Here is a 16,507-nt window from a genome sequence, read left to right on the forward strand (position 1 = left end):
TATATGATATCGCACACGAAATAAAAATTTCTGTTTTTAAAATTATCTAATTAACTCTATACTCATTTTTTTATATTTTTTATATGATATCACACATTCGTAAAAAAATAGATAGTTTAAGATGCAAAAAAAAAATATTTACTTAATGAATATAATATGAACAAATATTACAAATACATCATTTAATAAAATAAATAATTAAAAATTGAAAATTCATATCCGCGCTGGCGCGCGGATCAGGGTCTAGTTTTATCTATTATTACAAAGATTAACGACAACTAATTAACTTCCCTTTGAACATATGTACTAAATTAACAATTGTGTTCTTGTAACAAATGCAATAATATGAAGTATTGTCTTATTAATTAAGCTAATAGTTTTATTTTAGAATAATCAATAAATAGAATTTTCTTATAAGTGAGAAGTTATCAAATTTGTCCAACCTCTATCATGTATCTGGTGGTTAGGGAGTTATCCGTTTGCTTGTCTCAAATTTATTACTCCCTCTGTTTTCTAATATAAGTCGTTTTAGAATTGTGCACATAGATTAAAAAAATCATTAATTTTTTATATTTTCTAAACAAAAACATCATTAATTATTTACTTAACCACAAATCAACCAATAATAAAATAGAAGGTCTATTATCAATGGTCATATAACATTAAGTGTTAATAAATTTTACATAGAAAACTGAAAACGTCATATAATTTAGAACATAAAAATTTCTCTAAAACGACTTATATTAAAAACGGAAGGAGTATTTTCTTGGTATATAATTTTACATCCTGTCGTTTCTTATTATCATATTATGGGGAATATCCACTATTAGTATTTTTAATTAATGGCAAATAGTAATGATTTAGGCGTGATCCATCATTATTAAGTTTCATTAGAAAACAATAACTAAACGAAAAAAAATCTGATGCCAAAAAAAAAACGAAAAAATCTCTTGGAATATTGCAAATTATTTATTTCATATCTATAAATAGTTTAAGTAAATATTAAATGTTACAGTTATTGCTCTCAGTTACTTTAAATATGGTAAAATTAAACAAAAAGTTGTGTGGTGTTGGTATTGATGGGTTCAGTACAATTGAACATGCATTTAACAACATTACAAATTATGGTTAGGTTAATAACCAATATGAACCCTTATCGTTGACATGCATCTTCTTTTGTTATTTTGTCAACACATGTATCTTTCTTACACTACCGAGAACTAGAATGGACAATATGCTACTACCGATCTAGAGTCAACGTTCCTCACAGTCACATCTTTGCTATTTATTTGTTCGATTTATTTGCAACATTTTGAACTGGAATTATATACTTGAGTTTAAGCTCTCTCTTTTTTTAATAACGAGAATATTCAAGATTTATATTTTATAGTACTTTTAAATCGAATTCACAACCCAACTAATTAGACATTTATTGTGAGATTAGATATATTTATTATATTTAGAATCTGTTAAGATATGTATTTCATATTGTTTATACATCGCCATCATCATTATAATTTGTAGAACAAATAACTCGTCAATCATTGTGTAAGTGTGATTTTGAATAGTGTTGGTTTACAACAATCCAAAACATAGTGACATCTAATCTACCTAATCAATTATACATTTGTGTATATATCATCACATGTCGGTTTTTCTTCTTGTAACTCAAAATTGTGTGAAATCATATTAAGATCATAGGAAAAGATTGGTTAGAAAATTGGATGATCATTGTCTAACCCAGGTTCGAATTCTCCTCCCTGCAGATAAAAAAAGTAAATACTTTTCTTTTTCAAAAAAAAAAGAAAAGAAAATATAACCATAACTACAACAATCTTTCCCTTTTCCAAGAGATCGTTCTTTGTTTCAAAGAATTTATAATCGAATCGTCTTAGAGACTATTAAGCAAAGTTAATATATAGTTTAACTCTAATTATGTATTTTTAATTAGTCCTTGTAAACACGAGTACTTAATTAGTTATATAACTCGAATGATAACAAATATAAAAGAGAAAATCATGTGCAACTATACGGCTGGATTATTTACTTGTGATCTGTAAAGCTGTGGCCAAGAAATAAAACTATATGCATATGGCTCATTGTATGATTACATCTTAGAGTTTATCCAAATTTAAGTTGACTTAGAAATATACTATAAGACAAATATTTCGTAGTTCAATATAGGTAATAGCTATAGTTGAAATAATTATTGAACTATAAGAGACAAACAAACACTACTTTACAAAAAGAAATACTGCATGGTTGGCACATTATATATACATATACGTTCCACTTCTGCAACTATTTTATGCCTAGACATGGGACAGTCGGACAAGTCCTTAGACGGGAAGATGATTCTCTTCAAATGTGTATTAGGCAAACGAATCTTTAGCTTCATACTCTTACTATGTTGGGCTTAAGTTTGGGTCAACCCCGTAACCCAACCCTTACCATCAGTATGGGCTCATACGATATCCATATTATTTCAGTTGACTACTGTCTAAATTTATGTTTAGCGTTGTGACGTAATGGTTAGGACAATTTTTTTTTTTAAAAAAGAGTAAACATATAATTAATTATTTAAAAGAGTAATCATACTTGTACATAGTTAAATACCATAGTGGAGTTATCACGAAATTAGTTTAATCTTTGTGACACGGAAACATGACGAATGTATTGTTAGCCTTTTCGGTATCAGAGCAATAACTCATGTTTTTCAAAGCGTGTAACTAGGGGTGAGCGTTAGGATACCCATTTAGATTTTGGATTCGGTTCAGATCTATTCGGGTTTTGGGTTCGCTTCGGATCTTTGCGAGTTCGGTTCGAGTTCGGATAACCCATTTAAATTATTTTAAAAATTTTAATATTCATTATATCCTTAAAATTTCACAAAACTATAAAACAAAATAATATATTACATATAAATTTGTATAATATATGTCAAAATACCTAGAATTAACATATAAATTGGTTTGATTTGAATATTTGGATAGAAAATCAATAGATATTTCAAGTATTTTGTTGTTTTTAATATATTTTAGACATTTACTTTTGACTATTTATGTATATTTTCATGTATTTTAGACAACTTAAAAATATCTTATATATTTTGGATGTTTTTAATATATATTAAATCTAAAAATAAGTAATATATTTCGGTATATAAATCTATTTCGGTTACATTCGGATACCCAAGATATTTCGGTTCGGGTCGGGTTCGGTTTCGGTTCTTTAGATACCAAAATTTTGAACCTGTTCTGATATTTAATCAATTTCGGTTCGAGTTTGGTACTACTTTTTCGAATCGGGTTCGGTTCGGTTCTTCGGATCCTGGTTCTTTTGCCAAGCTCTATCTGTAACAATTCCAATATACATTTTCAGCTCTCCAGCGTCCACCATGAAATGTGAAACATAATATTCTCCCTGCAAACATATAAACTACTATTTTTGCTCAACTAAAGTTTACATAGTGTTTAGGCTGTAACTGGTAATTAGTAAAAAGAATAGTTGGGATGAAAAGATAATTACTAATAAAATTTGATAGAAATGAAATTAATATTTTATTATTTCACCACTTTTCAACCTCAAATGATTATTTAAATTAAATATTATATTTCATTCAATGATATAAAATAATATGAAATAAAATACTTTGTCATATAACTAATGAATATTACTAACAATATAATAATATAAAAGAAATAAATACTAATGAATATTCATTCAGTGATTTTATTCCATGAGAGTATATCCCAGTTTCACCTTGTATAAAACGATAAGAATATAACAGAAAAGAGCTAAACATGGCTTTCACTAATTTAAAACAAAAAGGTATGCAGTTGCACACTCTGAAAATATTTTCAAAGTTATCAATCTGAAAGATAAGAGTTACTAATTTTTTTTTTAGCTTTAAATTTATTTATTTTTAACTGCTGCCTACCAATTTGATTGTAATAGTAAACTCAAGAAGACTTAGAGCATATGCATTGGTGTACTTGTATTAGGAGTCCTTAGGAGTTAAAAAATATTATTTTTTAACTTTTGAATAGTTAAAGATTATTGTCTTAATCTTACGTCCAATAGTGTTATCCAATCAGAAGTCCTTAGGAATAAAATAATAATATGGCAGTCGTCGTCGTCTACGTTCTGACATGTGAAATACCTTCTCCCTGGATCTCTCGGTGTGTAAGATGTTGCGACTACAGGGTCACCACCACAGTAACATGTCTTCGGGATTCCTTCTTCGACATCAGGTTGAGGAACGTACTGAACAGGGACTTGAAGGTTCAACCTACTCTGAGCTTCATCGGCATACACATCTGCTTCTTCTTGAAGAAGCCAAGTTAAACTCACTTCTGAAGACGACGGTTGGCTATAGCTATAATCTTGGCCCATGATTCCGTAACCTGAGAGAATAAGATGGAAATTAAACATCAATACTAAATCAATCGAAGGAAAACAAAATCGTATTCAAAGCCTAATCAATTCGAATCGTCATCCCCAAATCATTCGAAACCCTAACTTCAATCGAAATATCCCCAAATCGATTTAAAACTGAAAAGAAACCCTAAATCTCGAGGAGAACAACATCCGACCAAAACAAATCCATAAACGAACGATAGGAGGCTTCGATTTACCTTCGATATCACCAAGTCGTCTGTCGCCTCTTCGATCGCCCGGAGCTTTTTTTTTTTAATCTCCTTCGCGTTTAATTTTTTTTTCCCTGAACCAAATTCATCCCGACATCGAACCGGGGAAGGGATGACACGTCGGTAAGGATTCAATCCTTCCAGCCTTCTAATTAAGTTACGATCCTTAATAAACCGTACTTAATTAAATTTTTTTAATTCTATTTTTCCTAAAACCGCGAGCTAAGGACTCAATAAACCGACCGTTGCGGTTGGTCTTATCCACCCACCCACACACACAATCACAAAAAAAATGCTTTTGACTTAAAACTTCTTTAAATTAACAAGAAAATAATTACATAATACATACTTCAACGCACGTTATACTACCACTTACGTGCGTCCAACGAAACAAAAAAAGAAAACATTACAAATTTTAAATAAATTATTCAACTTCATGCTAAACCTCACATTGTCTCTCCTCCACCATCTCCACCACCACCACCGTCAACACCCTCTCCGGAAACAATGGGGGAAGAACATTACCGTCATCTCCTCCTCCTCCTCCTCATTGTTTCCCTCTTCTTCATCAAAACCCATTCCTCCTTCACTCCTTCCGACAACTACCTCATCAACTGCGGCTCCTCCGCCGAGACAAAACTCCCCGACGGTCGGACTTTCAAATCCGACCAACAGTCTGTCTCCTTCCTACAAACAGAAGAAGACATCAAAACCTCCGTCGACACCATCCCCTCCTCCTCCGACACCCTCCCTTTATACCTAACCGCCCGTATCTTCCCCGGAAAAGCAACTTACTCCTTCTACATCTCCCGCCCCGGCCGCCACTGGATCCGCCTCCATTTCTACCCTCTCCCTCACCCTCTCTACAACCTCACAGACTCCGTCTTCTCCGTCACCACCGACACAACCGTTCTCTTACACGACTTCTCCGCCACAAACCCTTCCTCCGTCGTGTTCAAAGAGTACCTCGTCTACGCCTCGGAGAAGCTCTCTTTGTATTTCAAACCACATAAAGGCTCCATCGCTTTCATCAACGCCGTGGAGATCGTCTCCGTCCCCGACGAGCTTGTCCCTGACTCTGCCTCCTCTGTTCCGCAATCTCCTGACTTCAAGGGCCTAAGCAGCTTCTCTCTCCAAGTCTCTCACCGGTTAAACATCGGAGGAGACTTGGTCTCCTCCAAGATCGACCCTCTCTCTCGCACGTGGCTCTCTGACAAACCCTACAACTCGTTCCCCGAAGGCTCTCGAAACGTCACCGTCGATCCCAAGACGATAACTTACCCTGAAGGGGGAGCCACGGAGCTCATCGCTCCTAATCCGGTTTACGCATCGGCCATGGAGATGGCCGATGCGCAAACCAGCGAGCCTAACTTCAACCTCTCGTGGAGCGCGAGCGTTGACTCTGGTCATGATTATTTCATCAGGCTTCACTTTTGTGACATTGTGAGCAAGTCTCTTAACGAACTCGTCTTCAATGTTTTCATCAACAAGTTCATCGCGATCTCCGGACTCGATCTTTCGACCAAGACCAACGCTCTAGGGACAGCTTATTATGCGGACTTCGTGCTCAACGCGTCCGCTATCACCAATGGGTCCATCCTGGTTCAGGTCGGTCCGACGCCTAACCTACAATCAGGTAAACAAAACACAGTTCAGTGAAACATTGGTCTTGGCCAGCTAAATTATAACAGTTTTTTAGTAAATGTTTATAGTCTCTAAAATCTCAGATCCGGCCTTGCAGGTAAACCGAATGCGATTCTCAACGGTTTAGAGATCATGAAGCTGAACAACGCAGCCGGGAGTTTAGACGGGCTTTTCGGGGTCGATGGGAAGTACAGAGGACCGAGTATTGGGATGTCGTCTAAGAAGCTAGCCATTGCGGGTATCGGGTTCGTCATGGGCCTAACCGCTTTCTTCGGGGTTGTTGTCTTGCTTGTTAGATGGCAGAGACGTCCTAAAGACTGGCAAAAACAGAACAGTTTCTCCTCGTGGTTGCTTCCTTTGCACGCAGGACACTCGAGTTACATGTCGAGCAAGGGCGGGTCAACTACATCGAGGAAAATGAGTATCTTCGGGTCGAAGAAAAGCAAAAGCAACGGGTTCTCTAGCTTCTTCTCAAACCAGGGTTTAGGTCGTTACTTCCCCTTCACGGAACTGCAAACCGCGACGCAGAACTTCGATGAGAAGTCTGTGATCGGTGTTGGAGGATTCGGTAAAGTGTATATCGGAGAGATCGACGGTGGGACGCAAGTGGCTATCAAAAGAGGGAACCAGAGCTCAGAGCAAGGGATCAACGAGTTTCAGACAGAGATTCAGATGCTGTCCAAACTCAGACACAGACATTTGGTTTCACTTATAGGTTTCTGCGATGAAAATAAAGAGATGATTCTTGTCTACGAGTACATGTCAAACGGTCCTCTACGTGATCATTTATACGGCTCTAAAGAAAACGACCCTAACCCTATACCTACCTTGTCGTGGAAGCAACGTCTAGAGATCTGCATTGGCTCAGCGCGTGGACTCCATTATCTCCACACGGGTGCAGCGCAGGGGATCATCCACCGTGACGTCAAAACCACCAACATTCTCTTGGACGAGAACCTTGTCGCTAAAGTCTCAGACTTTGGACTTTCCAAAGATGCCCCTATGGAGCAAGGGCATGTAAGTACAGCAGTGAAGGGTAGTTTCGGGTATTTAGATCCTGAGTACTTCAGAAGACAGCAGCTCACTGACAAGTCAGATGTTTACTCGTTCGGTGTGGTCTTATTCGAGGTTCTATGTGCAAGGCCTGTGATAAACCCACAGTTACCTAGAGAGCAAGTTAACCTAGCAGAGTATGCTATGAACTTGCATAGGAAAGGCAAGTTGGAGACAATCATTGACCCTAAGATTGTCGGAACGATTAGTAAAGGTTCCTTGAGGAAGTTTGTGGAGGCTGCAGAGAAGTGTTTGGCTGAGTATGGTGTTGATAGGCCTGGAATGGGAGATGTGTTGTGGAATCTTGAGTATGCTTTGCAGCTTCAAGAAGCTTCAGCTCAAGTTGATTTGTCTGAAGATAAGACTACTATGAATATTCAGATGGAGTTTTCCGGCGAGGAGATGCAATCTCCGCCGCATCCTTTGCTGTGACATCGCCGGTTTTTTAAGTGTGATTCTTTGTTTGTTTGTTTAGCTTGGCTTTCATAAAGATGTAGGATTCAAGAAAGCCTTTGGTTTGATTGTTTTTTTTTTCTTTCTTAATTGCAGTTTCAGTTTATTTCTTTCCTTTGATTTTAAGGAAATGAGACATTTTAAAAATTTGTGATTTTTCTTTAAAAGACATGGGGTTGTCTTGTAGATTATGTTGTGTATAATTTTATTTCATCTTTTTTATAAGTTTCTTTGTATTTGTTTGTGAGTTTTGACAATATTCTGCGTTGTGTTTTAGCATATATCTGATCTTGATATGCAAGTGATAGAACTATACAATAAGTGCACTGTTGCTACTTAATTGCTAGTCTCTCTTGTGAAGCACTGTTTTTATGTTTTATATAATTTGATGTATGATCAGTGCATATGACTGGATAATCTCTTTTGGGAGGCATTGTTTTGCTATATGATTACACAAACTCTAGAGAATAAATACATTTTGCATCAATAATTCTGATTTTACGTAAGAGCAATTTTTCATTATCTTGTTCATTCAAAACCGATCGAGAATCCTAACCGGAAAATGGATTACTAAATACTATTTTTCTTACATGAAAAACCGAAGTTCCCATGTCTTCTTGTAAGCATTCGCGTACTTGAATCGCATGTACTGTTGAATAATTAAAAACGTAATGAAAGTTGGACCGGGACAAGAGGTGTCTTGCTACGAATAAATTTGATGTATATATTTTTATGTCTCATTGGTCAACCTGTGCGAACCAGATTCGCCTGTCAATCGTGAATACAAATATATTAGCTCGTCGGTTACTTACTATAAAAGTTTTTTGTTTGTTTTTATAAAAGTCTAGCCTACTTATAAATTACCTTTATCATTATGACAACTAAATTATTTGTTTCCTCAACCACTGATTAGATTACTATTTCTTTACATTATCTACTAGTATGATTCACGAATATCACATTCATTAATAAAATCCGCAACAGGTGAAACGCTGATATATGCTTGCATAAGAACAAGAAAACATGTACGTTTATAACTAGTTCTGGTTTTTTTTTTTTTTTTTTTTTTGTAACAAACTAGTTCTGGCTTCCAAAACCATTTTAACGTATTGAATAAAATAACGAAAGTCTTTTATATTCCTAAGTTTCCTCTCGGATATTGTCAATATTTTTTTGTGGTGTAATGATGGATGCAACCTAATTTTGTTATGTTTTTAAGTATCTCAAATAGTCAAATCCTTTATCAAACCTATAAACTTCGAGATAGAGAGATCAGAAGCTCATAAAATTTTCGAAAAGTCTAAAAGGATACGTTATATACTTATACCATCTTGATTGCAAAATCCAACTCACACCCATTTGTAAAATTGTCTCTTTACAAAACTTACTGAATTACAAAGTGTTAAAATCATCTACATATAGCATGATAGAAATGGCATACTTCAAATATGAACGTTTTAATTATCTACATATAGCATGACAGAAGTGAGTCATACTTCAAATATGAATGTCTAACTCATCTATCGTAACGCCCCGACCGCTCACGGCTATGGGTCGCCCTCGTCCGCTCTTTTGACCAGTGGGCCCTAACCCGTTCCAGCGATCGGTCCGTTAATTTTTTCAAGACTCGAAATCATTGTTTACAGAAACTGCAATCACCCCCCGACCTTTTTCCGTGCTTTGGCCTCACTCGCACGCTATCGCGAATCACTTCCCGATAGGTACACTACTCCAGCTCAAGCACGCTTAACTCTGGAGTTCTTTCAGGAAGTGCTCCGGAAAAGGTAAGTCAACTTCGGTGACATAGGTAGCCAAATCAATTCTCTTAAGTCATTTCACATATCACAACTCGGGATATTACAATTCACCCCCTCTCAAAGAACGCAACGTCTTCGTTGCGGCCCACGACAGGTCTCAAGATGCCTCTCAGGTCAGAACTGAGATGACTAACCAGCTCTGATACCACTTGTAACTCTGATACCACTTGTAACGCTCCGACCGCCCACGGCTAATGGGCTGCCCTCGCCCGCTCTCTCGGCCCCTGGGCCCCATCCCGTTCCAGCGATCGGTCCGTTAATTTTTCCAAGGCTCGAAATCATTGTTTACTGATCCTGCAATCACCCCCGACCTTTTCCCGTGCTTTGGACTGACTCGCACGCTATCGCGAATCACTTTCCGATAGGTCACCCATCCTTCCACAACTCCAACTAAAGCACACTTAACTCTGTAATTCTTTTAGGATGTGCTCCGGAAAAGGTAACTCCACTTTGGTGACATAGGTAGCCAAATCAATTCTGTTAAGCCTTTTCACATATCACAACTCGGGATGTTACAATTCACCCCCTCTCAAAGAACGCAACGTCCTCGTTGCGGCCCACGACAAGTCTCAAGACGCCTCTCAGGTCAGAACTGAGATGGCTAACCAGCTCTGATACCACTTGTAACGCCCCGACCGCCCACGGCTAATGGGCCGCCCTCGTTCGCTCTCTCGGCCCGTGGGCTCCATCCCGTTCCAGCGATCGGTCCGTTAATTTTTCCAAGGCTCGAAATCATTGTTTACTGACACTGCAATCACCCCCCGACATTTTTCCGTGCTTTGGCCTCACTCGCACGCTATCGCGAATCACTTCCCGATAGGCCACCCATCCTTCCACTACTCCAGCTCTGATACCACTTGTAACGCCCCGACCGCCCACGGCTAATGGGCCGCCCTCGTCAGCTCTCTCGGCCCGTGGGCCCCATCCCGTTCCAGCGATCAGTCCGTTAATTTTTCCAAGGCTCGAAATCATTGTTTACTGACCCTGCAATCACCCCCCGACATTTTTCCGTGTTTTGGCCTCACTTGCACGCTATCGCGAATCACTTTCCGATAGGCCACCCATTCTTCCACTACTCCTGTTCAAGCACGCTTAACTCTGGAGTTCTTTTAGGATGTGTTCCGGAAAAGGTAAGTCAACTTTAGTGACATAAATATCCAAATCAATTTTCTTAAGCTTTTTTACATATCAGAACTCGGGATGTTACATCTATATCTAGCATGATAGAAGTGGCATGTACGCACTTCAAATTTGAATGTCTAAATCATCTACATGTCACATATACTTCAAATATGAATGCGTTTCATCCAATTTATTCTTAGGAGTACGTGTTACGAGATGTGTGATAAAATCATTTGTCTGAGTTATATATTCCAGATTTAGAAAAAGAGAAAAAAATACTGAATAAAAATTTATATAAAATAGTATGGACTTTTATGTATTTTTATTTTATTTTTGAAAAAACAAGCGGAAATGGGAAACCATCCTAATGTTTGGCATTTAGTTTGGTCACAGATATTTATTTTTCCCCAAAAAAATTTCTCTATATAATACTAATTGATTTTGATATGGAGATGCATCTTATCTGCAATATCCACCATCAAAAATATCTTTAAAGATATTTCTCAGAAAGTGACGTGGCATTTTCTCTATCTCTACCAAACTATCCACACTACCTTTTCCTCTGCACTTTTCCGTGCCACGCCATCTCATTCGCCTAAAAAATATCTTCCCAGCGCACTCTCCGAGTAGCTTCCAATCTCCACCGTCCATTTTAACATCTCTTTCAACGCCTCAGATCACCACCGTCCCTTTCCCCTTCTCGCGTCTCATTAATTTCACCACTGACATACAAAACAAAGAAGTCTTTCACAGTCTTCTTGTCGGAAACTCCACTCTCTCTCTCTCTCCTCATCTCATCGCCGGCGTTGCTACGGATTCTTGATTTCAATACTCACCGTTAGTTTTTTTTTGACGTTTCCATGGCTAAACGATTAGGTTTGGGGATTAAAAGAGTAACCTTTGTCTTGTCGTGACATTAAGTGACTTTTAAGAGACAAATTAGGCGGCTTTTGTAGGGACACGGTACCGGAACCCTTGTTCTGTTTTTTGGCAATGGAAGTATCATAGCACTGTCTATTTGTCTGGTTTATTTTTGTATTAAACTTTTATTTTGTTTTTGTTTAGGGAAAATTAGTCTTTGTGATTAGTTATTTTAGTGGGGGGGTTTATCAGTAATCTGATGATGGATTTGAACGGGGAGTGTAAGGGAGGAGATGGGTTTATTGACAGAAGCAGAGTTAGAATTTTGCTTTGTGACAATGATTCCAAGAGCTTGGGAGATGTTTCCACCCTCCTTTCACAGTGTTCTTATCAAGGTATGCTTTAGAACTTATTATCTTTGCTGCTGTTGTTGTCGTCAAAAGATCCTCTTTTTTTTTTTTGGTAACAATCAAGGGTTAGATTTGATTTATACTTTAGTTCTGAATAATATTGTTCAAGTATGTGATGACATTCTCTCTTACAATCTGCGGCGGCTGTGTTCCATTTAGGGTTATTGTTGTCTTAACCAGTTGGTTCCTTGAGAGAAGACGTTTTAAGTGACATCTTTTGTTGATTTTAGTAGTTTTATATGCATATTTAGTGTCTATTGCCTTTTTTATATACTTTTTGTACAAATAAAAATTGTGGATGGATGTTTTTTTGGAACGCAGTGACTTCAGCGAAGTCAGCAAGGCAGGTGATTGATGCACTAAACGCAGAGGGGCCTGATATCGATATAATACTTGCGGAAATTGATCTTCCCATGGCCAAGGGTATGAAGATGCTGAGGTACATCACTCGAGACAAAGATCTTCGGAGAATCCCTGTCATAAGTAAGCTTTCTACTTTCTCTGCTTAAAGTTTGTTTCGACAGCATGATCATTTGCTTTTATGCTAACGAATCTTATTATAATATGCTATTTGAAGTGATGTCGAGGCAAGACGAGGTACCTGTTGTGGTGAAGTGCTTGAAGCTAGGTGCAGCTGACTACCTTGTCAAGCCTCTTCGCACCAACGAGCTTCTCAACTTGTGGACACACATGTGGAGAAGAAGACGCATGGTTTGTTTTTGCTCCTTACTTCTTAATCTCTGTTACTATACTTTAAGTTAAACTACCTTTGTGTTTTGTTTTTGCAGCTAGGACTTGCTGAGAAGAATATGTTCAGCTATGATTTTGATCTTGTGGGATCTGATCCAAGTGATCCAAACACAAACAGTACCAACCTCTTCTCTGATGACACTGACGACAGAACTATTAGGTCGCAGAGAGGAGCTTTAAGCCATCAGGAAAAAGAGGTGAGAAAAGTATTATGAAAGTTTTAGAAGTCCTCTAAAAATAGCAAAGAGCTAATTTCTCATGCTTTTGCTGGTAGTGCCCTGTTGCTAATGGTGCTGATAGCACAGCCACTTCGGCTCCTCCTGTTGCTATTATAGAGCCTCCATTGAATCATCTTCCTCGGTCTCATCATGAGCCTAATCCAGGTGATTGTTTCGCTTTGATTTAGCACTTTCCAATAGCTTTGTTGCTGTGAATGCTAATATAGTTACCGTTTCTGCAGAGAAAGTTTCTTCAGTGCCAAAGAAGAGTAGATTGAAGATTGGAGAGTCCTCAGCTTTCTTCACATATGTCAAGTCTACTGTCCTGGCTACCAACCGTCAAGATCCTCCTCCCCATGGCAATGGAAACGGCTCACTTCATCCAGTAATGGCGGAGAAGCTTCAAGTGGTGGCCAATGAGGTGATCAACAACACCAAACAAACACGTAGAGGTAGAGAGACTGAGAAAAACTATTCTCAAGGAGAGAACTTACAGAATGGCGGCGTCACGGAACTTCATGGTAGGAGTTACCAAGAAAGGAATATGAATACTTCCCAGGTTGCTATGAACAGAAGCAAGGACTCATCTCAAGTTGCTGCACAAAATGCCTATCCTTACTATATGCAAGGGGTCATGAACCAAGTTATGATGCAGTCAGCAGCCATGATGCCGCCTCAGTATGGTCATCATCAACATCCTCATTACCCACCTAATCATCTCAATGGAATGTCAGGAGCTCCTTATTACCACCACCATCCCATGAACACATCGTTACAGCACAATCAAATGTCACAGAATGGTCAGATGTCTATGGTTCATTATCATCCGCCATCTAACGAGGTGAGAGTGAGTAAACTTGACAGAAGAGAGGAAGCTTTGCTTAAATTTAGACGTAAAAGGAACCAAAGGTGTTTTGATAAGAAGATTAGGTATGTGAATAGGAAGAAGCTTGCTGAGAGGAGGCCGCGTGTTAAGGGTCAGTTTGTTAGGAAAGTGAACGGGGTGAATGTTGACTTAAATGGGCAGCCTGACTATGATGACGAGGAAGAGGAGGATGAAGAAGAAGAGGAGAATAGGGACTCATCTCCTCAGGATGATGCTCAGGGAACTTGAGAAACATTGAGAACTGAAACCTTATGTGGGTGTGGTTTAGTTAGTTGATAAACATAAGATGTGTTTGACCATGTTCACTCACATTCAATGAGTAAGTAAGATGTATAAACTTGTAAGATGTATAAACTTTTCTTCACCTTCCAGCATCATTTCCTTGAATCTTGTTTTTTTACTTTGTATCTTCATCCTTTTTAACATCTTATCATATAAAGTTTGGTTTTTTAAAGTTGCTAATTAACATAATCGCGACAGATAGCTATTACATATTTAAGATTGTGACATGTGTTAATCTATCTCACAATTTAAAATATATATACTAAGATATTAACAAAACCGAATTTTATTACAAAAATCTTATTATATATATTATTTAATAGTAATTTTTTTTTTAAATCCTAATCAAAAGATAATTACAAAAGATTATTTCATAATAATTTTCTTTCTAATATTGTGACAAGTGTTTAAATATATAAAAGATTAAAAATATATATAATAAGATAATAAAAACAAATTTTGAAAAAACTACTTTTAAAAATTATTTAATAGTAAAAACGAATTTTCAAAAATATTTGGTAGTAATTTTTTTAGAAATTTTCCTTTTTCAAAATCCTAAAAAATAGATTTGAAAAAAATTTATTTAATATAATTTTTATTTTCTAAACTTTTAATGAAAATATAATTATAACAGATTGTATTGAGCTTGGTTCTTCAAAATTGCTAATTAACATGATTGTGACATATATATTTAAAAATGTGTTTATATTAAACTATATCACAATCAAAAATATATATACTAAAATAATAAAAATTATTTTTCTTAAAAAATAATTATAAATATTATTTAAGAGTCTTATTATAATAATTATTATTAATACTATTATTATTATTATTATTGTTGTTGTTATTATTATTATTATTCATTATAATGTTTATTTTAAAATATACTAAAGATAGATAATTATAAAAGATAAAAATTAACTTTTAAGAAAAAAATGTTAAACAAAAACAAATTGTAAAATCTTACAAGTACAATAAATTATTAACATGTAAAAAAACTAACTTTAAAATAAATAATATTACTTTTTAAAAAGTATAATTAAAAGAAAATTGTAAAAGTACTCTTATTATTTTATTATAAGTGAACAATTTTCCTTTTTAATAGGTAATTGTATGTTAAAAAAAATGACAAAAATAGCTACAAATATTTCACATCTATATTTAGGTTTAAGATTCCACATATTATTTTAACAAAACACAATAGTATTTATATGAAAAGTATTACCTGAGTATTTTCTTTTAATTTCTTGATACAACTCAGCTTTTTATTATCTTTATTACATTTTATGATGCTAGCATAACTTTTAATTTTGATGTTATTGTCGTACATGAGAATGTGTGTATATGATAAATATGTGTTTGTATGTATAAGAAAAAATATATAAATAATTAAACAGAATTTTTCTATTAAAAAATAGTTGTATAAAAATCTAAAAGAAATAAAATAATTAATTTCCTTTTTAAAAGTCTAAATAAAATAAAAACGTAAAAATAATCTTATTTTTCTTATAATAAACTAACTTTACTTTTTAATAATTTTGTGTTCAAAAATATAAACCAAAATTAACATCAAATATTTCAACTGATATGATTGTGATATGTGTCAATTAAAAAATTAGATTGTGAACGTGTCAATAAAAATTTCCATTATGTGAAAATAACTTTTTTTTTTCTAAAATCTTAAATAAAAGAGATTTATAAAATAATTTTTTTTTCTAATCTTAACCAATCAAGAATGTTTTCTTTTTTTTTAATCGTGACTAGAGAGAATTGTAAAATTTTATTTAATAGTAATTTTTACTTTTAAAATTTAATGATAAACATGATAGTAACAATTATTCAATTTATAATAAAAATTGTAAAAATATTACTGATATTGAAAAAACAAATTTTTAAAATTGCAACTTTTAAAAATAGTTAATATTAACTGGAAATAGTTATTTGATAGAATTTTTTTTTTTAAATCATAGACAAAATATAATAGTAAAAGTTTATGTAATATTAATTTCCTTTTATAAAATCTATAAAACTGTAAAATAATATTTGTTTTCCTTTTTTAAAAAAAAAAAATCCTAAACAAAAAAAAATTGTATAATATTTTTAAGTCCTAACCAAAAAGGAATTGTAAAAATTTATTTGATATTATTTTTAAGAGAGTGTTTGATGATGAACATGATACTAAAAATTATTTAATTAACAAAAAATGTAAAATTAGTATTGTTACGAATTGTAAAAATAGCAATTTAAAAAATATTTATTAATACCTAAAAATAATTATTTGATAGCAGTAATTGTTTTATGAAATTCTAAAGAGAAGATAATTGTAATACGTTATATGACAGTAATTTACCTTTTCTAA

The 16,507-nt window shown here is 35.0% G+C and overlaps 2 protein-coding genes across 4 annotated transcripts; both read left to right on the forward strand.

Moving 5' to 3' along the window:
• Positions 1-4,114: 4,114 nt before the first annotated feature.
• LOC125593318 (probable receptor-like protein kinase At5g61350) lies at positions 4,115-8,024 on the forward strand. The gene is made up of 2 exons (XM_048769781.1): positions 4,115-6,285; positions 6,391-8,024. Exons 1-2 carry the CDS (start codon positions 5,157-5,159, stop codon positions 7,776-7,778), a joined length of 2,517 nt encoding a protein of 838 aa, XP_048625738.1. The 5' UTR covers positions 4,115-5,156; the 3' UTR covers positions 7,779-8,024.
• A 3,171-nt stretch (positions 8,025-11,195) lies between these two features.
• On the forward strand, positions 11,196-14,257 carry LOC106382203 (two-component response regulator-like APRR1). Of its 3 annotated transcripts, none has more exons than XM_013822184.3 (6): positions 11,196-11,994; positions 12,331-12,492; positions 12,587-12,720; positions 12,798-12,956; positions 13,034-13,142; positions 13,220-14,257. In XM_013822184.3, the coding sequence occupies exons 1-6, from the start codon at positions 11,859-11,861 to the stop codon at positions 14,089-14,091; spliced, it is 1,572 nt and encodes a 523-aa protein (XP_013677638.2). In that variant the 5' UTR covers positions 11,196-11,858; the 3' UTR covers positions 14,092-14,257. The 3 variants fall into 3 exon arrangements, with proteins under 3 accessions (XP_013677638.2, XP_013677640.2, XP_013677639.2); XM_013822186.3 differs by having other exon boundaries at positions 13,235-14,257; XM_013822185.3 differs by having other exon boundaries at positions 11,197-11,994; positions 13,226-14,257.
• Positions 14,258-16,507: the final 2,250 nt, after the last annotated feature.

This window comes from Brassica napus, chromosome C9, assembly GCF_020379485.1.
Source record: "Brassica napus cultivar Da-Ae chromosome C9, Da-Ae, whole genome shotgun sequence".
Taxonomy (NCBI): domain Eukaryota; kingdom Viridiplantae; phylum Streptophyta; class Magnoliopsida; order Brassicales; family Brassicaceae; genus Brassica; species Brassica napus.

Excerpts from the sequence above, each read along its gene's own strand:
- LOC106382203 (XM_013822184.3), top strand. The coding sequence starts at position 11,859 with ATGATGGATTTGAACGGGGAGTGTAAGGGAGGAGATGGGTTTATTGAC. Across the intron at positions 12,721-12,797 it reads TGTGGAGAAGAAGACGCATG|CTAGGACTTGCTGAGAAGAA; the intron begins GTTTGTTTTTGC and ends TTGTTTTTGCAG. Across the intron at positions 12,957-13,033 it reads TAAGCCATCAGGAAAAAGAG|TGCCCTGTTGCTAATGGTGC; the intron begins GTGAGAAAAGTA and ends TTTTGCTGGTAG.
- LOC125593318 (XM_048769781.1), top strand. The coding sequence starts at position 5,157 with ATGGGGGAAGAACATTACCGTCATCTCCTCCTCCTCCTCCTCATTGTT. Across the intron at positions 6,286-6,390 it reads GACGCCTAACCTACAATCAG|GTAAACCGAATGCGATTCTC; the intron begins GTAAACAAAACA and ends CCGGCCTTGCAG.